General features: G+C 45.6%; 1 protein-coding gene across 5 annotated transcripts in view; it reads right to left on the bottom strand.

Annotated features, from left to right (window-relative positions):
* The window catches only part of LOC133499229 (tetratricopeptide repeat protein 28-like), a 207,264-nt gene that overhangs the window by 72,256 nt on the left and 108,852 nt on the right, over positions 1–26,156 (bottom strand). For 4 of the 5 annotated variants that reach the window (XM_061816985.1, XM_061816986.1, XM_061816987.1 and 1 more), the window contains one exon: positions 4,849–4,996. In XM_061816985.1, the coding sequence (XP_061672969.1) occupies positions 4,849–4,996 (148 nt within the window). Of the gene's footprint in view, positions 1–4,848; positions 4,997–10,142; positions 10,309–26,156 lie in introns of those variants that run through there. The other variant, XM_061816988.1, reaches the window with a different exon arrangement.

Below are 26,156 nucleotides of genomic sequence, written 5' to 3'. Positions count from 1 at the left end.
TCTCATGCAGCTGTCGCTCGCAGCTCAGCCCAACTCAGCTGTGAAAGGAAGGAATCGGATCGTGATTCCGCTCAGTACGTTCGCTCAAATGTACTTTCGCGACTGACATGATGCCACTCGCGCCGTCTAGTTCTTTGCACACACACACACACACACACAAAGAACGCAAAACACTTGGTACACACATGCACACATGAATCTGGTGCAGTTTTGATAGCTTTAGTACGCATGTGTGTGAGCCCTTGGTCATACTTACTCATCCCATTGCATAACCACTTTTGCATGAGTATTTTATTTAAAAAAAAAAAAAAACACGCATGTTGTTGAAGTACAGCCCCAAGAAAGATGCAGGATTCACATACACACACGTACACAACATGAGAGGCAACCCGAGTCTGAAGAACATCACTGCTGTTTATAGCGAGACGTTGCATAATAAAAGCCGTTCGTGGATTGTAATTGCCTTGAGAAGTGACACCGAGAGCTGCGGCATAAATTAAACATGGAGGGAATACTTTAGGGGGAAAAAAGGTGTCATGACTGTGATATTCATGAACAGGTACTCATGACTATCCCCAAATGTATTGTTTCACACAAAGATAAGTGCTAAAACACCACCCGCACCGACACGCAGTCAAATTGTAAAGCTTTACACACTCCATAAGGGCGATTCTGCACACATTAACATCATGCACAGCATCTAAAATAATGAGACAAAAGAGAAATTTGGGGGCTAAACGACAAATGAAGCAGGACTAACCGTTCGGGACTTTTGGGTCTTTGCTCAGTGAGATTCATTTTGATCACTGTAACCTAATTTGTGATATCGCACAGGCTCATTTATGAGAATTAGGTTATCGCTGAGATATTATTGCTATCTCAAGGTGATTGATTGTTTTAGGCTAATGAAAATCGGTGCAGTGAGACAAAAGGATCATTTTAACACCTCAAAGCCAAGATAGTGGCGGTTCCTCATGAGGCCAATTAACTAAGTATGGGAACTCAAAATCTCACATGGATGCTCAACTGAGCTCGATTTTACTGCAAAAAAAATGGTTGCAGGGATCATTTTTGTCTCATTTCCTCAGGGTTTGCATCAACATATGAAGGCAAAATGAAAACTCTTGATTAAAAGTCCCCCCCCCCACTCGCTTCAGTCTCGTAAGAAAGTTTACTTGATGACTGAATAAAAAAAAAAAAAGATTAACTATTGATGTTTGCATTTAAAAAAAAAAAAGTTTAGAAGAGGTGAGATGAAGAGTATCTCCCTTTCATTAGACCAACTTTGTAAAGTAATTCGGCTTTAATAAAACGCCGTCGCAAAATTGACATTCATGAGTAATTCCACCATCTGTGATTGTGATGGAATACAGATTAAAAACAAAAAGGTTTAATGCGGTGAAAACAAGCACGTGGCACTTTGGTTCATTTTTTTTTAAGGAGCCTTTCGAAACCATTTTAGGAAGGCGGCCATTAAATCATCTCAGCTTACTGTCAGTCAATCATCAATCATTGAATTTTCATTTAAAACGAGTGGCAAATGACTCAGGTTGAGTTCGAAGGCGCCGTAGATTTGCAAAATGGTTGATCTGCCGCGATCTTCTGTGTGGAACAGTTAGCATTTGAGGGCAAACAATATTTATTCATCTGTCCACCGGCCTTTTGCGCCGTTTCTGGCCCGTAGGCGCCAAGATGAATAAGCTCTTCCACGCAATTAGAGTTCTACTCTTACACGTCAAAAAGCTTTAAAGGCCAACGGCTCATTCTTTGCTCCACGTGGAAACACCATTGCAGGGAGGAAAATGGAAAAATCTGCCACAATTATCACAAAAGGCGAGATCACGCCACTTTCCACTGGTGTGAGAGGCCTTTGTTGTGGAAAATATTGTCTGAGACGCATGAACAGCTGCTTGCATCTGCCATAATGAGCAGAAACGTTGACGCGGAACGTCAGCTGAATTCTTTACGACACGGAGCTGGGAAATACATACCATGAAGTGGCAAGCGGCAAAGATTGGATCAACTCGATCCATATGGTGTCCTTTGAGAAAAATGTCTTGATAATTGTCACCGATTCAAGCTGTGAGGCATATTCAAACAAAAATGTTTGGGGACGTGTACATCATGCTGATGACTACAGAAAGACGAAAGAAATAATATAACACAAACATCCTTTCAGGAAAAAAAAAATGGGCGAATACAAACAAGCTGGATAAAACACAGTGGAGAATTTAGCTGTGTTTACACTTACAAGTGCTATAAATGATTAAAGCGAGAACAACTTCCATGTTCAATTACAAATTAGTTGTAATCCAAAGGAATAAAGTATGGCGAATGCATTGCAATTAGCTGACGTCTAAAAGAAGCAAATTTTGGTTTTATACTGTATATTTCATTCATAAAATGAAGTGTTTTCCAAGTGAGTGGTCCTGAAAGGTTCATGTTTTTTGACAATATGAACGCGCTACGTTAAAGGGGAAATACAGTGCTTGCATTAACACTGCATACAACAGGTCATGTAATATGTACTCTATTTTGACAATGTGATGTTAAATGCTTTCTCATCTAATAGTGGTTTGAGAAGATTTTTGTGGACTATTACGAATTTTCAGGGGCGCTCCCATTTTCGCGAGTCACATGACTTACGTGCGCGGATGTGACGTGACGTGTAAAGTGCCGCAGCAAAGGGATACCATTTATGCCTAGCGCCAATTTCTCGTATTTATCCTCATCTGATGAAGAAATAGCAGTATCGGTTGATCAGGAAGACGGAGAAATACTTCCATACAGATTTTAACCTGTGGCTGTGATTAATGTTGAATATTCGGATGGTTCTTTGGGTGGAATGAGCCTTGGTCTGAGTACGTGCCGAGGTTCCAGGCGGTGGAGGCCGTTAGCCCCAGACCCCAAAGCTAGGTTAAAGGCCTCCACCACCACCGAAGGCGGGCCACGAACTCCGGCGGCGACCGCGAGCCGAGATTTCAGGCGGCGGAGGCCGTTAGCCCCGGACGCCGCAGCTAGTCGAAAGGCCTCCGCCACCACCAAAGGTTGGCTGAAGGCCTCCGGCGCCTGAAAGCATGGCTCGCGGCCCGTCGCCGGAGCCCGCTCGTCAGACTTTGCATCATTCCCGTCCGAAGAACCATCCGCGGCTGCCGGCCCGCAGCTCCCAGGGGCCTTTGTTTACGCACTTATGTTGTGCATAGGCCTCCGAGAAGTCAGAGTCCACGTCATTCCGCCCGAAGAACCATCTGAATATTCAACATTAATTACAGCCACAGCTTCAAATCTGTATGAAAGTATTCCTCCGTCTTCCCGATCAACCGATATTTCTGTTTCATTCATCAGATGCGGATAAATCCAAGAAATCAGCACTGGGCATAATGGGTGTCCCATGTAATCGAGCGTTAGGAACGGCACAGTACATGTCACATACGTCCACGTACATCATGTGACTAGTGAAAATGGCAGCGCCCCTGAAAATTCGTAATTGTCCACAAAAATCTTCTCAAAACACGATTAAATGAGAGAGGATTTAGCATCACATTGTCAAAATAGGGTACATATTACATGACCTATTGGATACATTGTTCATGCAAAGCACTGGATTTCTCCTTGAAGTCGTGATTGGAACACACTGGCGGCGGCCCATCTTTCGCATATCAGCAGTCGCTGGCCAACTAACGGCCGTTATCCTCGCTGTTTACAATGCCTAACATCGATTGGAGTCCCAGTGTGGCGCCGGCGGCCTCCCTGAGAGGATCACTGCTCTTAATCCTTCAACCTAGCGAACATCTCGTCAACAGACCTTGGATGAGGTCCTTAGCTGTGGGGAATACGCTAAACAAATGGGAGATTAAAAGGACGCCGGTCTCCCCTACAGGGAGGACTCGTTCCTGTCTATGATGCTTCAATATGGACTCGCGCCCGGGCTGCTTTCTTGTTTTGGTTGCAGTTACCACTGTGTGCACTTGACGTGACTCGAATGAGCACTCCTTTCTTTATTCACTTAACTGCATGTAAATGGCGTCCTTGCACAAGAACAAACACGAACCATTCCGACTAAACCGAGCCAATCTGTGCTAGTGATCTCCTGGTTCAATTGACTTTTCGAACGGTTGAACAAGGTCACACGTAGATGCAGATGCTGTTTACAGTCAAATTTGGATGAGAATTCCGAAGCCGAGGCGGGGTGACTCGGTCCAGGCAGATCTGAATCATATTAAATTCCACCGCAGTGGTCATCTAAAGTGAAATCATTGCCAGGTTTGTTTAGAGCCTCATTAGACTGCCTCACGCTGATTACTCATGCACAGTTAGGTCAGCGCAGTTGGATGATAATGATGCATAAAGAGAAAGCACACATTTTAGTCTCAATCTTGGCTCGAGCACACTATTTATAAAGCCACTCAGCTCTAGGGAAACTGCTTTGTCAGGGCCAGGCGCAGCACACACAATGGCATTAGTGTTGGATGTTCATTAAGATAACGGGCGATCCGCGACACCGATCCGACTGACAATAAGATACGCTGAGGTTGCAGGCATCGGGCCTAAGAGAGGCGGGGGGGGGGGGGGGGTTGTTGGGAACACATGACACCGCCAGTCAGTCGTAAGACAGATAGCGCCCGCCCCGCCTCGCTGCGCAATGAGTAAAGAGTGACAGGTAAAGTCAGCCAAACACGCTTAGTGACTGTCACAGTAGGAGAATAATCTGAGACAGTCTGGCACTTGTGGGAGAAAATCTACGGCGACCGCGAGACGGAGCGACGGCTCGGTTCAGAGCGCGGAGACGTCGAGTGACATTCAGCCGCCACGTACGTGAGACGGCGGGCGCGCTAATGAGCTCCTTACCCCGCATAGGAGATTTCATGGCGGCTTCTACCATGCCCACCAGGAGCTGAAGACTCTTGGGGTCTTGGGCCAGCCCGGAGGCAAAGGCGGCCAGGGCGTCGGCATGGCGACCGAGGTACTGAAGGGCAACACCCTGTCGGAAGTATGCCTGTTGAGAGAGAGAAAAAGGCAACAAATTTTACTCAGAGCGGCCAATACTGACAACTTGATCTTACCCGCCACCCTCGCTGTGCACCATTTTTGTTTAGCAGTTATCGGGCGGCGGCCGCCACCTTTGTTCTTTTATTATGCTGACAGATTCATCACCGTTTTTTTTTTTTTTTTGTTCTTATTCTTATGCATGAGTTTCACTTGGGCTTGCTGCCTTCTTGGAAATAATTGTAATTTTAGATTTGTAAATCTGCTCTTTTTCCATAGTCAGGGCAGCCACAAAACTACAGCAGTGACTGTGCTTGAAGAAACGTGAGAGGAAAAGGAGAATGTCCACAAAAACGGAAAAGTGAGAATTCGCTTTCGAAGAGCAAACTTGACTTGTGTGACGACACATTTTGCAGTTTTCACATCAGGACTGTACCAGTGCCGTAAAACTAGGATATTTGATTTGCTTCTTGAGTCAGACTGAAATTGCCCGCATTTGTCATTTTGTCACAGTGTTGAAAAACAATTATGTAGCACAGAAAAACTGATTGAAAGGTTGCTTTTGAATTTTTATTTTTTTGGGTATTGTTTATTTTACAGTGAAGACCTACCTCATGATGGAATAGTCTCCCGTTTTCGTAACTATTGTACACGACTAGCTCAAAAAGTACCGTCATTTCCGGTCAACAAGCTGCGGCTTTTTTCACACGCTTTCAACCCTGGGGTTTATGCAGCGATGCGGCTAATTTGTGCATTTTTTCTAACGGCCGCAAGGGGGCGCTCGAACGGAAAAGGTAAGAATGGGAGGAAGTGACTTTTACCGGCCCTGTTGGCGCTGCGCTAGCGTTAGCGCTGTGCTAGCGTCTTGCTGCTGTGTTACTGGCATGTCTCAGTGATATTTACCGATAAGTTATATTTTAACCGGCCCCCGTTAGCGTTAGTGCTAGCTTTAGTGAGGCGCTAGCAATCGCACTAGTGTGAGCGCTAGAGCTAAACTCTGTGGACCGTCTCTCTTATAAATATCTCGTGTTTCAATGCGGGTTTCAATGTGGGCTGTTGCTGCTTTTACTCAGCTGTGGTGTGTTTATGTACCAATTTTTTTTATTTCCTTTAAAAATGTACTCGGTGAGGCTTGTAACCAGGTGCGCTCTGTAGGCCTGGAGTAACGGTAATACAATTTAGCCAACTTTATGATTTCATTCATCAAAGTAATGTGCCCAACTCCCACCTCAGTTTTGATATTGTATCAAAATATATCAGTTTTATGCGAAAAACAAAGTGTGGCATCTTTGGAGTTATAACTGGATTTGCTGCTCATTTTGTGGACTATTGTACAGCTTGAACATGAACTGGAGCTGATCTTTTTTTTCTTTGAGGGATCAGCATAAACAAGAAAACGTCCTCGGCCAAGTGAGTCTCTCTAGTCTACAAGATTCTGATGGAGTTTACCGACAGTAGCGCGGAGAAACTGAACTTCGTCCAGCTCCGTCTTTTCGAGCCAAACAACTAAATCCTCCCAAAAGCCAGCAAACTGTCTCTGTAAAAAGTGCGGGAAGTACACAGTTACAGCAGAAAAGCGACGGGATGTCCTCACGCGCTAACAATGCGAGCGTTCTTGCCTTTCCTTTGAGATGCTCCCGGGATGTTTGAGATTGCGCTGTGCGAGCGACGGCGGAGCGGCCAACAATGTGGCGACGCTCGTCACTGCGGCAGCGCCAAAACTGACACAAGAGCTAATTTACTATTAGCATCGAGGAGCTCTTTTCATTAGTCTTTACAAGCTTCTCAGTTAGGAAGTTACAAAGCCAGAGAGTGAAAGGGCGCAGGGGGATTAACGAAAATGAGACATGACATTGAATTTATACAGCGCAATAATTAATTTTCCTTCCAATGCGAGCACCCCCCCCCCTTCCCTCCCCGCCCACGGGCACTGACCACCAATTTCTGCTGGCCCCTCAACAGTTAGATAACCAATCCCGTCACTTGCATCGCAAAAACGGCAAGACAACAGAAATATGATGCAGAACATTAATCTTTGTCCGAACACTGTTATTATATTGAGGCGGGGGGGGGGGGGTGCAGACAGGGTAGCCGCTCAATAATAATTGCATCTGGTGCCAGTGGAGTTTGGCCAGGACGCACTGGTGAGAGCGGAGAGGCCAACAAACGTTCCGCCCAGGGGAACAAAAGACATTTAAAAGCACTTCTCTCTTTGATTAGACTTAGCCCGCAATATGCGCTCTAAGAGGTCTTTGCCTTGATTCTCTCAAGCGGCGTTCCCTGAATGCGAGAGGGGAAAAAGGATGCATAAAATGAGACTTGCTTCAAACAAAAATTGGCATCCTTTTCGCTCGCCCTGTGCTCTGCCGCAGACACTTCAAGAGAATTCAGAAAGCGGAGGCTGCATTAGAATATTGCAAACACAAGCAGAAGAATGAACGCATAAATGAAACATCCGCCGCAAATATGACAGAATCAATGTGCCGTGGAGCTGTGTAAGATGGGCTTTTTCTTTTATTAATCGCCCACCGCATTCATGCGGCCGCACGCACGCACACACAACACAAGTTCCACTTTGGCATCATCCAACAAGTCAATTCGGGCAGCCCTTCTCATAAAACATAGATCGCTTTGAATTCATTTACATTCCAAGACGTGAATACTAATTTGGGGAGGCCGACCAAAACGGCAAAGTGAAAGCGTCACATTCAGACGAAATGCTGAAGAGCAGGAAAAGGTGCTATGGGTTGTTTCCACTCATTCACTGCTGAATTTCCGCATTACACCAAATCCCAGAGAATTTAAGGTGGAGGTGGGAATGCATCAAGGTTCCCCGCTGAGCCCCTCCCTGTTTGCGGTAGTAATGGTTAGGCTGACAGACAAGGTTTGACTGGATCCCGTTGGACCATGATGTTCGCAGCTGATATTGTGATCTGCAGTGAAAGCAGGGAACAGGAGGAGGAACAGTTAGAAAGATGGAGGTATGCACTGGAAAGGAGAGGAATGAAGAAGTAAAACTGAATATACGTGTGTGAATGAGAGCGGCGGAGGAGGAAGAGTGAAGCTCCAGGGAGAAGCGATAGCGAAGGTGGACGACTTCAAATACTTGAGGTCAACAATACAGCGCAATGGCGAGTGTGGTAAGGAAGTGAAGAAACGGGTCCAAGCGGGGTGGAACAATTGGCGAAAGGTGTCTGGTGTTCTATGTGACAGAAGAGTCGGATGAGTCGTAGGATGAAGGGGAAAGTTTATAAAACAGCGGTGAGGTCGGCTTTGATGTACGGATTAGAGACGGTGGCGCCGAAGAAACAACAGAAAGCAGAACTGGAGGTAGCGGAAATGAAGAAGTTGAGGTTCTCGCTCGGAGTGAGCAGGTTGGATAAGATTAGAAATGAGCTCAGTAGAGGGACAGCCAAAGTTGGATGTCTTGAAAACAAGGTTAGAGAGAGCAGACTTCGATGGTTTGGACATGTCCAGAGGCGAGAGAGTGAGTATATTGGTAGAAGGGTGCTGAGGATGGCGCTCCCAGGCAAAAGAGCGAGAGGAAGACCAAAGAGAAGGTTTATGGATGTGGTGAGGGAAGACATGAGGGCAGTTGGGGTTAGAGAGGAAGATGCAGGAGATAGGCTAAGATGGAAAAAGATGACACGCTGTGGCGACCCCTAACAGGATGAGCTGAAAGAAAAAGAAGACCCATACACCAGTCCGCGCCGCCACTTAACCTCTGTACCTAACGCGTACCCAGTGTGGAAGTCTATGGAACACTCTCGGTTATTGTTTGTGCTTCTGTGTTTCACAGGCGCCTCAGGACTCAAGTACGCAAGAGAGCGCTTGCTAACCATTAGAGAGCCTTCTTCTGACTTTTCTTCTGACTTTTTTTTCGACAACTCTCCCCAGTTTGCTGAAGCTTTTTCCAGAGTTACTAGTCAGCTGAGTAAGCGAGGACATGGTGTAATGCTTCCGACGAAAGACTTTGGACGTTCTGCGGCTCTGTGCTTCACGGAGACTTGGCTTTGTGGACGATTGCCCGACGCTGCTATCCCGCTGCCCCGTCTCAACCTCCATCGTGCTGATGTGATGCTAAGCTAACAAGCTTGATCGATTCTCTTTTCAGAAGGCCAACATTACAGTTAAGATCGTTTTATTGTTAGTCACTTTAAAGATTCGAGAATTTTGTGAAATACTGGATTTGTTTAGTCTTTTGTCTTGCTGCCATTGTCATCAAATTTGAAACAAATAATAAACATTTCGCTTTGTTTGTGGTGAACTAATAAACAGGTTTTACTTTTTGAAAAAAATGAAATAAATGGAGTTTTGCCTTGATATTAAAAAAATAATATTCCACCGCCTTTCATTTTCTGTGTTAGCGTGTAAGTGGCCCTCCTTCGTGATTTCGCCTTTGTGACGCAGTCCTGAGTCCCGTGATGTGTGTATGCCAGGTAGCCTAATAGTCAGTCTGGGCTTGATGTGCTGTCGGTCGTGTCTTCAATAAATGCGGTTAGAAACGTAATGTCGTCCACCTCGCCTATGTAGGAGTGACGGAGGCTCAGGGATCAAAAATGGCCGCCGTTCGAGGCAGCCCAACGAGTGACATCACGCGAAAACAACACATTCCGAAAGTAGAGGTCAATTCCGGGGCCACTACCGAAAATAACCCCGTCAGGGAAAGGTTCCGTATTTTTGAAGATGAGAAACATTGTTGAAAAATAACCTAAAAAAAACCTGTTGATGGAAACAGCAAGCTAAAAAACAACAATGCAGTGATGTTGGCATGCTTCACTTTGCTCTTTTGCTCCTTCCTCCACATTGTCCTCGTCTTGGCACACTTTGAATTTACCTCACGAGCGGCCTTCCAGTAAATGTTACAACCATCTGGCAACTTTACCGACTTCCTGCAGTGGAAAAAAAAAAAATTACCTAAATAGTAGAAAAGAACAAAGCTGCAGGAATGCCACCGACAGACTGGTTATGTTATTGCAATCAGGATTGTTAAAAAAAAAAAAAAAGGAGTGGTGGGGAAAGCCTTACACAACCGTTTTTTAAATTCATGCTTAACAGGATCTTTTCTAAAAAAAACAGCTGCTCCGAGGCGCTCGCTCCGGGCCCGACGGCGAAAGGCGGCATCGGAGGAGACGGCTTTGCCCTTTGAACGCTACCTTGCGGCTCCTCCAGTGAAAAACAATCCCCGCAAAGCGCATGCAAATTTAGAGATGCTCTCTCTCTCTCCGAGGGCCCAATCCCCGCAGATTAGAAGGCCGCTGCTAAAATTGTCATGCAAGCGTTGCGCGTTTGGTGCGGCGTGACATCCGCCGTACAAGACGTCTGATAATGCAGCGGGAAGGTGTTGAACCATTCTTGCCTCTCAGCCTCGCTTGTGTTGCCGCCACAGAAAAGAAGTCGGGAGTGGGAAGGTTTGTCACCTGTGGGTAAAATTCCGGGACGCTAATGCGCATGTGTGTGTTTTTACAGGGAGAGAGCCTCAAGAAGACATACCAATGAATAAGAGGGGAGGGGGACGGGTGTGATAAAAGCTTTTCTTGTTTCTCAAGCCTTTTAATATTTTATGAACGCTTGTTTGATGTACTTTTAAATATTCATGTCTTTATGCTTAGGAGGAAGAGGGAAATGATGCAAAAAAAAAAAAAGAAGTAATTCACTACGGTGCACTGTGCTACACGCTTGGTTAAGCCGTCATACTTTGTGTGCACCAGCTAAAAAAAAAAAAAAATTCAAAAACCTACACACATACGCTCCCGTTTCATTTTGCATCACGCAATTAAACGTGGATGAGGTTTTGCGAGCGACAAAGCTGTTGTTGTCACAGTGAGACGAGCTGAGCAGAAAAAGTTGACGAGATTAAATTTGGGAGTTTTGCGCGAGACGAGCTGTTGGGGGCTTCTTTTCTATTAGCAGATTAGTGTCTCGGGAGATGTCCCCCCGCCGACTTCGTGGGCTCATCTTGAGCACCCTGCAGCCACAGCGGTGTCCTCGAGCGATGAGAGCTGGTCTACGTTTGCATTTGTTCGTCGCTCGGCGTCGGGCACCTTCGATACGTTCCGAGCCGTGGCATAGAGCAGGATGCTGGCTATGTGGTTAACAAAGCAAAAGGGATCCTCACAAGAACAGCAATACGCGTGAAAACGGGAAGTAAGGTACACTCAATAGAAGAAGTCCACACACCCTTCTTCAAATGCCAGGTCTTTTGTGAACAAAAACAAGACCGAGATAAATACCGTAATTTCTCGAGTATAATGCTCACCCCCTAAGTTGACCTAAAAAAAAAAAAAAAATCAGGAAAACCCTTCTACCAATGTACAATACGCACCACCAATTTGCTGCTATCCATATGGTCAAAATATTAGGAATTATCTGTATTTCTATTTTGCTAGGTTTGTACTTTCATTGCTTGTACTTGTATTGTTTCATCATTAATAATAATTTTTGTCCACGTGCTGACGTAGCGGTAATATATAACTCGGAACAGGTCACAGGACACGCTCGTCCTGGTCCCTGCAATTGTCAGAACAGAATCTCTCAACCAACTATAAATAAATGCTCAACATTTTTTGTCTTCGTTTAAGTTGAAACAAACTCACGGGCAGTCATTTCCGATCTTTGGTACAGTAGCAAAAAATAGGCTACGCTAATGATCGTAAAACGCAAAACTTCTCCCCCCGCCCCCTCCAAGGAGGTCAGAGTTCAGAGTTCATGTTGGTGGCGCACATTACTGTAATATATATAAATGTGTAAAATAAGACATTGACTATCATATCGAAATTCATATGTATACCTTTTTTTTAACCACTCCATGTTCCTGTATATGACTATACAATGTGATTATATTTTTTATTTTGCATCCATACCCAAATATAATGCACTCTATTGACTTTTTGAAAATATTTTTGGAAAAAATTGCAATTATTTTTGAGAAATTACGGTAGTTTTAAAGTTTTTTTCCCCCCCACCATTACTGTGACCTATAAACTTTATGACTCGCTTCGAGGGGGAAGTAAAACTGAGGTAATGGGGTTGCAATAGTCCACACACCCTCCTTCAAATGCCAGGTGTTTTGTGAACAAAAACAAGACCAAGATAAATCGTTTTAAAGCTTTTTTTCCGCCACCATTACTGTGACCTATAACCTTTATGACTCGCTTCGAGGGGAAGTAAAACTGAGGTAATGGGGTTGCAAAATTCTACGCACCTGCATATAACCTGGGATGCTCATCTAGGAAGATAATTTTCGAGCGTCAGGTTATGCTGAGTGGGTCTTGTTCGTAATCCCTGTTTGAATCCATCCGAAAGATGTTTGATCGGGTTGAGGTCAGGGCTACAAACGCATTCCACAATTAACTCCACCAACCATTCCTTTATTAATTTTCCCATTTTCCCAAGAAAAGGCTCGTCAAATGAAGAATTCATTTTTTAGGCCTTCTTCATGCGTCTCAATACTTTTGTCGACGTCATGGACAATTCAGCCTGCAAAATCCCTCCGGGGATTAAAATAACTCGAGCCGATGTTTGAGGTTCCCCGTCGCAAATGGATTTATCAAATCAAAACTGGAATCCCGTCTCGTCTGTCTAAACACGTGGCACAATCCCTTGTATGGAATGCGCAGCTCATCAATGAATAGTGTTTGCTCGGGCTTTGTGTAGTACTTGTGCTTGTGCGATTGACGATAACCAGGACTCGACATGCTTTCAAATGTGGAACTCAATCGAAGCGGTAGGAGCCTCGATTGTCCACCGTTAAGTGTGTGCGTGCTTTGCATTCACCTGGATCAGATAGTTTCCGACGACCCGCGGGGCAGCTGGTACCGGTTTGAAAATTGTGAATGGAACCCCTGCCGGCATCATAATGGAATCCACATAAGCCCATCAAACCGGTACCAAAGGTTACAAATGGTTTGTGCCCACACCCAACAATCAGTCCCGCGCACACGACAAAAAACGAAGAGAAATGTCAATAAACTGTCAAAAATGCACCCAAGCTCCAACAAACAATCCTTGCCATCCGCTTTCCGTGTAGCCCAGAAGCGCGCTAATGATCCAACGGAACAAAGAGATTGCCACCTAGCCTTTCCTCCGTTCCTTGGCTTTGTAACCAAAAAGGTGTCGTTACCGGATTTCCAAAGTGACCCAGAAAAAGCCACAAGGCTGTCCACAGATGCCGCACCTCCACTGTCCAGCGCACGTCCCCTCTCATCTCCGCTCAGGGCCTCCTGCCAATCAACTTGACAGAATGCGCGCCGCGACGGAGCCAGTTCATAATTAAATCGAGTTCTGCAGCCAAATGTGTGATTTTCTATCGAGCCACCTTCCTGCAGTCTCTTCAAATTGCCGCCACCCTCTTCCCCCACAAAAAACGCACAAGTCTGTGGTCAGTCGTCAGAAGCGGCCATTTATACAACCCAAAAGTGAAACTTTCATCTTAACACTATAGCAAAATTATAAATATAAATTATAAATCCCCAAACACCAAGCAGATCCAAGCAGAGCGCCAATAGGATTTTTGTGTCACCCCTTTGACGGGTTGATTGGGGGCGGCACGGTGGATCAGCTGGTAAAGCGTTGGCCTCATAGTTCTGAGGACCCCGGGTTCGATCCCGGCCACGCCTGTGTGGCGTTTGCATGGTCCCCCCCGTGCCTGCGTGGGTTTCTTCCGGAGACTCAAGTTTTTCCCCCACATCCCAAAAACATGCAAAATTAATTGGACACTCTAAATTGCCCTTAAGTGTGATTGAGAAGCCTGCGATTTGGCTGGCAACCATTTCAGGGTGTACCCGGCCTCCTGCCCGTTGACAGCTGGGATAGGCTCCAGCACTCCCCGCGAACCTCGTGAGGATAAGCGGCGAAAAAAATGGATGGATGGACCTCTTTGATTGGACACATAAGGGGATTTCAGCCGCTTTTTTGTCGGGTTTTGAGTCGTATGGGTTCATATCTCCGAATCAAATTTCATTTGCTTGATTCTGTTCAGAAAATGTAATACTCTTAGCCACCATTGAAAAAGGCAGAATAATGGACATAACTGTTTGGTGGAGGATGGTATAAACGTGGTGAATATTTTAGTGTCGGCATGTTTATATTGCCGCGCTAATCAATGATTGGACGTGATGTATGATTGCAGCTCAGTCCACGACAACGTGACTGCTGTAAATTGACCTTGCGGTAACCTGGTAACACGCCACAGCAGACCAAAATGTGCAACTTGGGACTGACTGCTGAAAAAAATGCCCATCAGATTAAAAGAAGAGAAAAACAAACATTTGTTTCACTGTATTGCATCCCGTCATCTGGCGACGCCTGCTTGAGACAAAACAGATTTGATGTTATAACATTAGCGGTGCATGTTAAGAACATCAAATTGAGGCACCTTACAATCTGTAGGTAGACGCAATAAAATATTTATGATCCGCTGATGTATTGCTCCCCGCGGGATTTGTCCAAGCTGCTGATTGCGGTTCCATTCACAGCCCTTAATGAGCCCATTAGATTAGACGGCTTTAATGAGGGCAAATTAAACCGATCATTCTTTGTGGAGCCAGCAATTAAAGGGTAAATGTTTCATTATTTTGCACAGAAGTGACCAAAAAAAAAAAAAAGACAGGTAAAAGCCAAAATTCCTGGGAGAGATTAGCGACCGAGAGACAAGGAGGTAGTCTCTCAAGGCGACAAGGCATCGATTAGCCGGCTCTCATCAAACCGACGGTTTAGTGCAGGACTTCAGATTGGAAAAGGTCACGGTTGCGTATGTGGAGTCTGAGCCCGACGCCCGGAGCATGTGGCCCCTGGGACGGTCCTCCAAAATGTAATGACCAAATAAACATTGGAAGAAGGTCACGGCTTGGGATTGTGAACGTGTCACTTGGTCCACGTGTATTTAGACACGGGCGGAAATCGATATTGCTCATTCATCACAAACAGATGAAACATCACAATAGCCGCAAGATGTGAGGTCATTCAGTGCCACAATACGCCGTTTGGTAGAAGGAATTCAATTTTCTCCCCGCCACGCGACTGGCCGCCATAACGGATGGTTACGCGCAGGAAACACACCAACGGAAAAAGAGATAAATCAGCAGATAAAACAGCAACATGCCTTTAGCTTAAAAAAAAAAATAAAACAAGTCAAACTTTACCGTAGTGATTTATAGCTCGATTTGTCACATAAATGGAGCGAGCAAACGTGCATTCTTATTAGCATCTTAAGAGTGTGGGGGTGCGAGACAAGGGGGTCAAAGCTCTAAAGAGATTTCCGTGCCCCTTTTAACTTCTTCCCCAGTTCCGCTCAGCTTGAGCATTGCCCGGCAGCACCCTCAGCTACGGGGGCTGGTTATCAGCTAGAGTGGGCATTAATCAACTCAAAAGAGCTTTAATCAGTCCGGGCCAGCTGGTCAACCTGAAAAAAGTTTAGGCGGCAGTACAGTTTTCAATCGCAACGAGATTAAGGCCAGACACAAAGTCTTTTTGCTGCCAGACTCGCATGAGAAAGAGGCTTTTCTTTTGTAATTGTGCTGCAGGTGTGAAAACTGGAAGAAGAAGAAAAAAATATTATTTGGCAACCATATTAATCCAAAAAGCAGCCTTGACCATCAGCGGCACTGATTTGTTAGTTCCTCAACGGAACGACGGAAAAGGCTGCTTAGCCCCCAGCACTGGACTCTCCTCCTCCAACTTCATTTGCACTCCCTTAATTGGCTTTGACGGTCAACTCGAGCATGGCCGGAAAAAAAAAAAAAAATCCTCCTCTTAGTAAACACCGGATGGCAACACACGCTCACAACATGGAAACTCATGCAGCACCGTTTGGCATTAAGAGTGGCGGTCATGTTTTAGTGACCATCTCGTCATCTCGCTCACGTCCGCTCAAAGCATGACGCCAAAATCTGATCAAAAAACTTTACTTAGCCATTGCCAGACAGTCTGCTGGATGCCGATGCCCCAGTGCAGTACAAATATTATCCATTATCTCTGTGAACTGCTTATATAAAGTACAACTTAAATGATGATAATAGTAACGATAATAATAATGTTGGCATCAGTTCTTGTTTAATTTTATTTCATAGAAGTGTACATTGTGAACTATAACAAAGCAGCACCCACAGAGCTGGAGCAGAGCACGTCAGGTTCTGGTAGTATGTGCATTTGTTTCACTATTTACAATTTAATAATTCAAAGACACACACGCATTACTCTATAGTACAACATTATAGTTTTGTTGTTTTTTGTTATGGCTTGGAACTGTCTGGAAAGTTTGAAAATGCATCCCAATTTACCACACTGGCGACATTGATGTAAGCATTGTTGACATACTCATAAGCAAGGCAAGGCGGGTCGTGGGTAATGAGCCGTGAGGAATTAGTGTGCTTCCCGGTTCCAAATCTGTTGTCAAAGGCAAACGGCTTCCCAAAATAAACAGTTACTTTACCAAAAATACCATGTTCCAGACTCCGTAGACAAAAGACAACAGCTAGAGCCATCGTCACATGGCTTCCACGTCAATGCCTCACACTCAACATGGGCGTCGCATTGGGATAGAAGGCATATCTCTTGGAATTTGATATAATATTGTATATCTGGGCGGCACAGTGGTCCAGATATGGAGCATTAGCACCACAGTTCTGAGGACCGGGTTTCAAATCCAAGTCAGGCTTGTGTGGAGTTTGTGTGTTGTCCCTGGCCCTGCGTGGGTTTTCTTTGGGCACTCCAGCTTCCTCCCACATCCCTAAAACATGCATTGATTGGAGACACTAAATTGCCCTTTGGTGTGATTGTGAATGCAACTATTGTCTGTCTTGATGTGCCCTGCGATTGGCTGGCAAACAGTTCAGGGTGTACCCAGCCGCCTGCCCGATGACAGCTGGGATTGGCTCCACCATTCCCGTGGCACTCGTGAGTATAAGCAGCTCAGAGAATGGATGGAGTGTCTATCTATCTATGACCAGGAAATATGTCGGTCCCGTTCTTTGCGTGCACAACAATAAACGACAGCGGGTAATTCTGGAATGAAAAGACGTTGTCACCGGTGTGACAAATAAAAACTACTGCACATTGTTTGGTCCAGACAGTCCGTTTTATCAGATATCTGCTAGATTGGGGAATGCGGTTTCACTGGATGCACACACAGTTCAAGACGCGTTGAAGATCCACTGTCGGAGGTTTTCCTTTCCAGGTTTTCTATTGTTGCTTGCAGAGTGTGAAGACCGCAAGGAGTGAAAGTCTGCAAAAGTCATTATCAACTAGTGTCACATAGTCGGTCAGCAGCAAGAGCCACCTGTCGATGTCAGCGCTTGTGTCGGGTTCGTTAAATTGCTCCGGCCTAAGTGGGGAGTTTCCTCATCAAACAAGAGTCAGCGATGTTGCCGGCCCGACTGTGAGGCTTCTCCATTGTGCTCCCCTGCAACACTTCAAAAGACTCCCAGAGTTTGCTGTTATGGAGATTGCTGATGAAAAGCTCGGCATGAGGCTCGCGAGTTTTTATTCCGCAGGAGCGTAGTCAAGGTTGGGAAAATATAATCGGAAGCCCCCCAAAAAGAGAGTACAAACCGCTGAGAGAAAAGTACAGTGTGCGGAAGGCCGCTGAGAATGAGAGGACAAGGTCGAAAGCAAAAAGGTGAAGCTGAGACAAAGGTGGAGCACGTGAAGGAGACAGACGGATGCCTCTTGTTATTCCATCCTCATCGACTGCACTTGTCTTCTGCCATCCGGGCTATCAGAACTCTTTATTGAGCATGACCTGCTTCTCAGTTTGCCTCCCAGTACACCGGCAGAATCTTTTTTACTGGGATGAGCTCGCGAACGCTGACATCTCCCAAGACAGGCCAAGATAAATGCACTTGAATTCACAACACACGCGATGGGGGTTCATATTTCGCTAATTCCCTCTCCAGCTTACTGCTGTATGAAGTCAATGCTGCGGCAATTTAAGTGCGCAATGAATCCAATGCAGACGGGCGGCTCTACTTATCATATATATGATCCGCTCCAGCACTTTGGCCCGCAAGGGAAATATCTCAAACAGAAGCAAAAAGTACAATTATTGTGGACCAGTGTTGAATTTCCTCGTTAATGACGCCAGCTATCAAAGCTTCTCAACCCCCCCTCGTTGAGATTTATTGGTCACTTGGGTAGCTGGGCTCAACAGAAGTGCAATTTGCAAGATGTAGATCCAAGAAAATGAGAAAAAAAAAAAAAAAAAAAAAAAAACAACCAGGCCATCCCAAACTTTAACAAGCAGCACTAATGCAAAATTGAGCAACAAGTACCATTACAAGCGTAATCATGATCGTCAAGTCCCATAATACAGCTAATTGGCAGAGATCTACAGAGGGGAGTTGCCTGCTTGTGTTGCACATCTGCAGAGGCTCAGCGTTAGCTCATTAAACAGCGACTTGCCTCCGCGTTCTTTGGCCATCGCCCCGCATCATTAATGGGAGCCGCCTTCTAATCAAGTTTGCTGTCGTTTTCTGCCTTCGATATCGAGTTCCGTCCATGCGGTGAGATTTAATCACCTGTTGAGTCGAAACGTAAGGGTGAACATGGCCGCACTCATTTTACTGTTCTTAGAGATTGTATTCAAGTTCTTGATCCTTAAAGGTCAAGTGTCATGAAATGGATAATTTTTAGTATGTTATTAATGAAAAAATAGCAGCCGGTACGGACCCATCCGTTTGTTCATCACAAAACATGATTTTGACGTAAACGGCTTTTTGTGACTCCCGCCATGAAAATCCTCTCGAGGGATTTGTTTTCGATAAGAAGCAGGAAGTGACGTTGGAGGCGGTAGCCCGCTCAAGCGGACTCGTTTCTTTCCATTAGTTTCACCTGCGGGAAGGTAGCTCGTTGTTCCTTCGTGTTCGCCAAAATGCCGGCTTGTTGCATTGCTGGATATTGCCGGAACACTCGGGAGGACGGATTCGCTCTTCATAAGTTTCCAAGAGACCCGCTTCGTCGTGAAAAATGGATTGCACGGGCGCAAAGGATGAGAGGTTCGTGGATTCCAAATGACAGGTAGGTGTGTATAGAGCTATTAAAAATAATAATAGTTTGGGGGGGCACACCGTAACAAAAGATGTACGTATGACAGGGGTGCGCGTCGGGCTCGCCGGTGAAGGCTGCCACGTCGGGCTCACGGACAACCACGACTTCGGCCGGGTTGGCTAAGACATACTGTCTGGGAGTCTGTTGTTAGTGACAAGTTATCCGCATATCATCTAAATATGATTGTGAGATGTTCTCTTCTTTGAAAAGAGCTTGCATGTCTCATAGTTGATGGGCAGACGAGCCGCCGGCCAAGCCATGCCTTGCGGACGAGCACGGCTTTGGCCGGGCTGCTTCATACATACTGTCTGGGAGTCTGTTGCTAGTTAGAAGTGATCCGCATATCATCTAAATATGATTGTGAGATGTTCTCTTCTTTGAAAAGAGCTTCCATGTCTCATAGTTGATGGGCAGACGAGCCGCCGGCCAAGCCATGCCTTGCGGACGAGCACGGCTTTGGCCGGGCTGGCTCATACATACTGTCTGGGAGTTTGTTGTTAGAAGTAATCCGCATATCAACTAAATATGGCTCGAAACAATATGGTAATATTGCCCCGGACACTGCACTCGATTGTGAGATGTTCTCTTCTTCAAAAAGAGCTTCCATGTCTGAAGGGGCGTGTTCGTCTCCCATAGTAGGGGCCACAGCGTGTTTTAAATGGCGAATGTCCCAGTGTGACATCACGGACAGAAGATGCAGCCAATATGGCGACCACCTGGATATCGAATAAGACTTCCGCAACTTTGCGCATGGATGTCGCGTTCTCAGCTCATATTTATTTTTTCGGATGGACATTGAAGTGAACAATGTGATGTGTATTTTTCATTTCAATATCTATTTTAGAATGTTTATAGGGATGACACTTGACCTTTAAAACACATTTGCACACAAAAACAAAAGCGTCATATGCGACGTGATTTTAAAGCGGATGATCGTTGTATTATTCAAACGCAAAGCTTTGACGGCTTTGACGAGCAGACGTCAGAAAAAGAAAAGGCACCGAAGGAAAAATATCACGTCAAGACAAAACCCAAGTGAGCAGGAGCATAAGTGTAGAAAATTGAGGCTCTTGCTTGTTTAGGACCACAGAGAGGTAAAAGCGGCTCTCATTTCATAATGCTCGGAGTCTGGCGTTCGCCGGTGACAGCAGATCGCACTGAGATGGGCACCAGAGCCATCCAGACAAGCAAGACTCTGTTTGCTTTCTTAAAATTAATTAATGACTGTGGCCACAGAGGGACGCCGCCTTTGAGGATGGATGACGCCGCGTGCGCGCCGACACGTCCGTGTGCAGCCGTATTTCAATTAAAATGACAGACGCGCGGCAAAGCGCAGAATTCTGCTCACGTCTGAACCGAAAGGACGGAGGGAAGGAAATGAAGGAAGAACACTGGAGCCATTCACTTTCATATCAGACGAGGTGGCAACATGCGCCATCTTGGAGGGGTCACATCGGGAAAATGAAATTGACTTTTTAATTGTCGTCTGATAGGACGGCCGCCTCAAATCCATTGAGTTTCGTTCATTCAATCTTCCATGACACTTCTCCTCATGAGGGAATTTTCACATGATCTGGAGGCTATCCCGACTGACTGCGGGTGAGGGGTCAGGGTCAGCAGTCAGTCAAAGCAAGCTCATTACAGTCAGGCACAAACAGTGGGTGTAACGTGTACTGTAACTCTTGATTCTCTAAGTCAGGGGACACCAACGTGGTGCCCGCGGGCGAATGGGAGCCCGCAAAGACCATATACCATGTTCTAAAAATATCATAGGACATAAATTATTGCTGTTATTTGTGTTTTCAATTCTGAATCTGGCCCGCTTATGTGAATTACAATTTTAAAATACCTGCCATGTATTTTACTACAATAAATTAAAAGAAAAATATTTTATGTACGTGTAATGAACTGAGTCTGAAGGTTGCCGCAAACAAGTCACGTAGCCCTTCATACGATTGGTGCTCACAAAGTAGCCCTCAGCCTCAAAAAGGTTGTTGAGCACTGCTCGTAGTATTTTGAGAAAAAAATGGTGGATCAGCTGGTAAAGAGTTGGCCTCACAGTTCTGAGGTCCGAGATTCAATCCTGGACCCCGCCTGTGTAGAGTTTGCATGTTCTCTCCCCGTGCCTGCGTGGGTTTCCTCCGGGCACTCCGGTTTCCTCCCACATCCCAAAAACATGCAACATTAATTGGACACTAAATTGTCCCAAGGTGTGATTGTGAGTGTGGCTGTTTATCTCCATGTGCCCTGTGATTGGCTGGCAATCAGTTCAGGGTGTGCCCCGCCTCCTGCCCAATGGCAGCTGGGATTGCCATCCGCGACCCTCGTGAGGAAAAGCAGCTCAAAAAATGGATTGATGACTGGATACCTATGTCCCTCACAAGTGGAGAATGGCATCACAGGATGTGTTTATTTGTTTGTTTGTTCTGGGATTAGCCGACAACCAGCTCAGGGTGTACCCCGCCTCCTGTCCGTTGACAGCCGAGATAGGCTCAAGCACTCCCTGCGACCCTCGTGGGGATAAGGGGCAAAGAAAATGGGTGGGTGGATGTTCAAGACACCTGAGCATTCCTACATGTGGGGGAAGTGCAAAATATCTCCCATTAGAGAAAGAACAACGATGCAAAAGGAAGACAGAGATGAATGGGTGGAAAACGGCTCCCATGATGCCCTCCAAAATTTCAATCACATTTCAGCTGTTTTTCCACGGTCGAGCGGAGAAGCTATCGCACCAAATACGGGTAATCTATCGAAACCGTTACAGCAAATGCGCCGTGCATACCCCAGCAGCCGCAAACTGCAGCCGCGACATCCCAGAGTCACCAGCGATGATCAATAAAAGCGTACACAAGCACGGCGGCGGGGGGGTTGGGGGGGGGGGGTCCAGTGATCCCCCAGAAGCTGGCGGTCTTGGGGGAATGTGCGTCACAGGCTGATGGGCAAATTGGATGTGAAGGTATGAGTGGTGTAAAGAAGGCAAAGACATATAGGTGGTGGTGGGGGGGGGGCAGCGGGGATGAGAATACTATGGATGCTCTGTCGTGTCGTATTTCTCTCCCCCAGCAAGAGAGTTAGCGGGGGCAGCAGCTGCAGCAGCGGAGTGACGGCCCTGCTGAAGAGAAAGCTCGCATTGAAGTGCCGACTGAGCGGCCGCAGGCCCGGTCGCGAAAAGCAGCAGGAGTTGAAGACCCCTCCGTGGCAGGCTCTGCGCCGCAATGACGACTGAACCTTACTTGGTGCTAACCCAATTTGATTTCATTTCTGTGAGAAAAGAAGTGCCTGGTCCCGGACAAAGCTGCAATTCGTAACATCAGGACACACTCGCGTTGTTTTTATTTGAACAAGGTTTAGTTGTAAACAACGTACTGTACAGCGTTGGCCTCACAGTTCTTTGGACCAGATGATGATAAAAATGATGTGATTATACGAATATTTAGTTTTGAATTTAAATGTTTATTGACCTCTTTAAAAACGTCTGTCTCAGTCTGCGCAGTGTCAATAAATTACGATTATGGTATTAGGTAACAAGTACATACTCGGGTATAACAACTCAGTAAGTTATTTTAAGGTCTTGAGATTCCATCCCTAATCACATCTTTATATCTGCGGGCATGACTGTTGGACCACATGCGTAACTTTATATCTGCGGGCATGACTGACCACGCCCGTACATTTTTCAAACGTGAGTGATTGCTACTGTCAGTTTTTTTTCGTGATGATGTTACAACTTCACATCCCCTCATTCTTAATATCACTTTTTCATCGGAGTAATTTGAACGAACAGATTGCATTTTGGGATTTCTGATTGAGTGTCAATCTGATATCTGACGACGACGACGAGATTCTGCGAAAGGTTGCTTCACTTTGGTCATCAAACGCAAAGAAAAACATAAAGAGGACACAGTCGTTGGCCGATCATCTATTTTCACCTTATGAAGATGTCTTAAACATTTTTACCACATGTAACGTGCAATTAGAATTTACAGTGACTATGAAGAGACGCCTTTAGAGCTGTACTTAATTTGTTTTAAAATACATATTTACACCCCCCCCAAACATAGCAACAATTGCAGCAATATTGAAATGCACAGCTTGAGTTAGGTTAAAAATGGAAGAGGGGGAGAGATTTATGATATTTTTTTCATAAGCCAGTGGATCAAAAATGTGTAGAAAAAGATAAAAATAAAGCACCCGCTGTTATAATGTATCATAGGTTACTGTGCTAAAGGTTTGTGAAAAGGTCAAAGCGCCCCGCAGCCACGCCCACGCCCTATTGCAGGACCATATGACTATCAAACCCCCCCCCCCCCCCAAATGTAGACAACCCCAGCAGCATCATTTACTGAGCCAATAGCCCTTGGGCACACGTAGGAGGACCGGCTCTCATAGCTTCTCATTAGAAGCCGCTGTCTATGTCTGACTCATCTTCTATTACTCAACTACAATGCAGCCGGTGGAGAACATTAAATCATCCTTACTGCGATAATTATAAAATGTGACTTGAAGCGTGCTCTCACATAAACCTTGTTTACCTATAGCCCCGAAGTGCATCTGATTCGTCCTGAAATAAGGTCAAGGTCGCGGAGTTTTGCCCACATTCGCCGGCTCTATGCGCTCGAAAAAGATCGCTGAGCTGAATATTTCTGAAGTAGTCCCCCCCCCCCCCCAACCAACATGATCTTTTGTGAATCATTTATCATGTTTTGCCTCATACTCGACCTAAACTTCTCGAGCGTTTTTTTTGTTTGTTTTTTTACACATAAACTTTCTAATATCATCCAATGATGGCTCATTACGCTGGCCTCTTTTCAAGTGTTTTTCCTCTCTTGGGTGGGAGGAGAAGAAAAAAAAATAAAATGAAAAAAAAAAAAAAAACCTTCACAAGCTACTATCCCTCATTCAGTGCTGCTGGATTAAGCATCCCGTTTTAAGAATGTTTCAGCTACTTTTTCCCCCCGGGGCCAGCAGATGAAGAGAGCTTTGGAGAATACAGAGAGAATTTCATTCAACCTGAAGTGTCTCATGTTTCCCAAAGGGGCTTTCTTTGCCTCTGTCAGGGGCCAGAAAGCTAAACAACCCGCGAGGAGAGGGCCATGGAGCCACTCATCTACTGTACAAACATGGTTAACAGAGCCCTGGTGCAAGGCTTTTTTTTTCTCTCTCTCTTATAACGCAAACCAACTCCATTGATTTGACGCCAATCCTCAAAAGGGCTGATACAACCGCGCGTTAATGTCCCGCAATAAAAACAGCACACAAAAGAAAGACGTGGAACTGTGGGTTATAAAACAATTGTCTCACATATGAAACGCCCGATGGTTTTGTTAGGGGGTGTCTATGGTAAACCGTGATTATAGGATTCAGGATTACGGGGATATTTATGGAAGTGGTGTGAATGTCTGTGATGGGTGCACGGGGCAGCGTGCGGCGGCAACGGCGTCCTCCCGTCTTATTAAGATAGTTGCCTGGGGCGACCGAAGCAATTACGCAGCTCTTCACAACACCTTTTGGGCTTTGAGCCACATTCGATGGGCTGCTCCAAATGTCAGCCACCCTAAATGGCAATTAAACACCCATTTGCCCTCAGTGGATGCTTGCACGGGCTTCGTATTGTAACATTCAAAAGATGAAAGGTAAAGTCACAATACGGATTACGCATTATTTTCCCAAGGAGGGTAATTGATGAAATATTGCCAGATAGGCCAAAGTTATTATTTGAGTATCAACACTGTACATGTGGCGGCAGCTCGTAAAGCGTTGGCCTTACAGTTCTGTGGTCACGAATTCGATCCCGGACCCGCCTGTGTGGGATTTGCGTGTTCTCCCCGTGCCTGCGTGGGTTTCATCCGGGCACTACGGTTTCCTCCCACATCCCAAAAACATGCAACATTAATTGGACACTCTAAATCACAGGTATCAAACTCTGGCCCGCGGACCAAATTTTGGCCCACGGTGTAATTATATTTGGCCCGCGAGGAAGTTTAAAATTAATATTAGAGCTGGGCTGCCAGTATTACAAGTATTACACACTTGTTTAAAAGGTTCATTTGTTCAACCTTGGCCCGCGGCTTTGTTCAATTGAAAATTTTGGCCCTCTGTGAATTTGAGTTTGACACCCCGGCTCTAAATTGCCCAGTCGGTGTGATTGTGAGTGTTTGTCTCGATGTGCCCTCCGATTGGCTGGCAACCAGTTCAGGGTGTACCGCCTCCTGCCGGTTGACAGCTGGGATAGGCTCCAGCACCGCCCGCGACCCTCGTGAGCAAAAAGAAAATGGATGGATGGATACTTGTAGATGTTTGTGCAAGAATGAGTGAAAAGCAAAGTCCTCACTTTTGATCTTCTGCCTGAAAAGCAGTACGTGAGAGACTCCAAATAATGCGCAGTACCGTATTTAGTTTTCGTTGCAAAGTCCAAGAAATGATGGGCTCCGGTCACCTTAGCGTCCCCTCTTAACTTGAGCTTCTACGTTATTGTTGCCGCCGACGGCGACGACAACGAGGTTAACACAGCTTTCTTGTCAAGGTCAAAGCTGATTCGCTGAAAGCGGGTCACATTCTCCACTGTCTGTCTGTCTTGTGTTCACCTTTGCAGAGGCCAATTAATAGACCGCAATCTATGTATGCACGTCACAATGGCAGCTGCCACGTCCTCCGAACACCGCCAATGCCCTTCTCCTTCTGCCGGGCGATGACTACAACGGGTGCTCAGTGTTTATGTCACCTCTTAATTGCATTTCTTTCCCACATGGTCGAGGGATGCCTTTGGAAAGACACCTCGAGGAACAAAAAAAAGAAGGTCAGACTGCCAATTTGGAGCTGACAGAGTCGCAGGAGCACTTAGTTTCGCTTGAGAAGAGAATGGAGAGATGTTTCTCATCTAGGGAGCCCACGGAAAACAAAAGAGAGAGGTGAAAGCGAAACGACAAGGAGGAAGACAAATCTCCCTCCTCGCTTTGCGGCTCAGGATGACATGAACGGGGAGATTTTGGAAGGACGATTATATGAGCCACCACTTTCATATTTCACTCCTGATGTCCGTTTAAAAAGGTGCAGATGACTCATCTCAATGAATTATAATCTCCTATTTCTTTTTTTTTTTTTTAAATCAACAGGCATAACAATAAAAT

This window comes from Syngnathoides biaculeatus, chromosome 4 (genome assembly GCF_019802595.1).
Source record: "Syngnathoides biaculeatus isolate LvHL_M chromosome 4, ASM1980259v1, whole genome shotgun sequence".
Lineage (NCBI taxonomy): Eukaryota > Metazoa > Chordata > Actinopteri > Syngnathiformes > Syngnathidae > Syngnathoides > Syngnathoides biaculeatus.
This window is presented reverse-complemented; position numbering and strand designations above follow the sequence as displayed.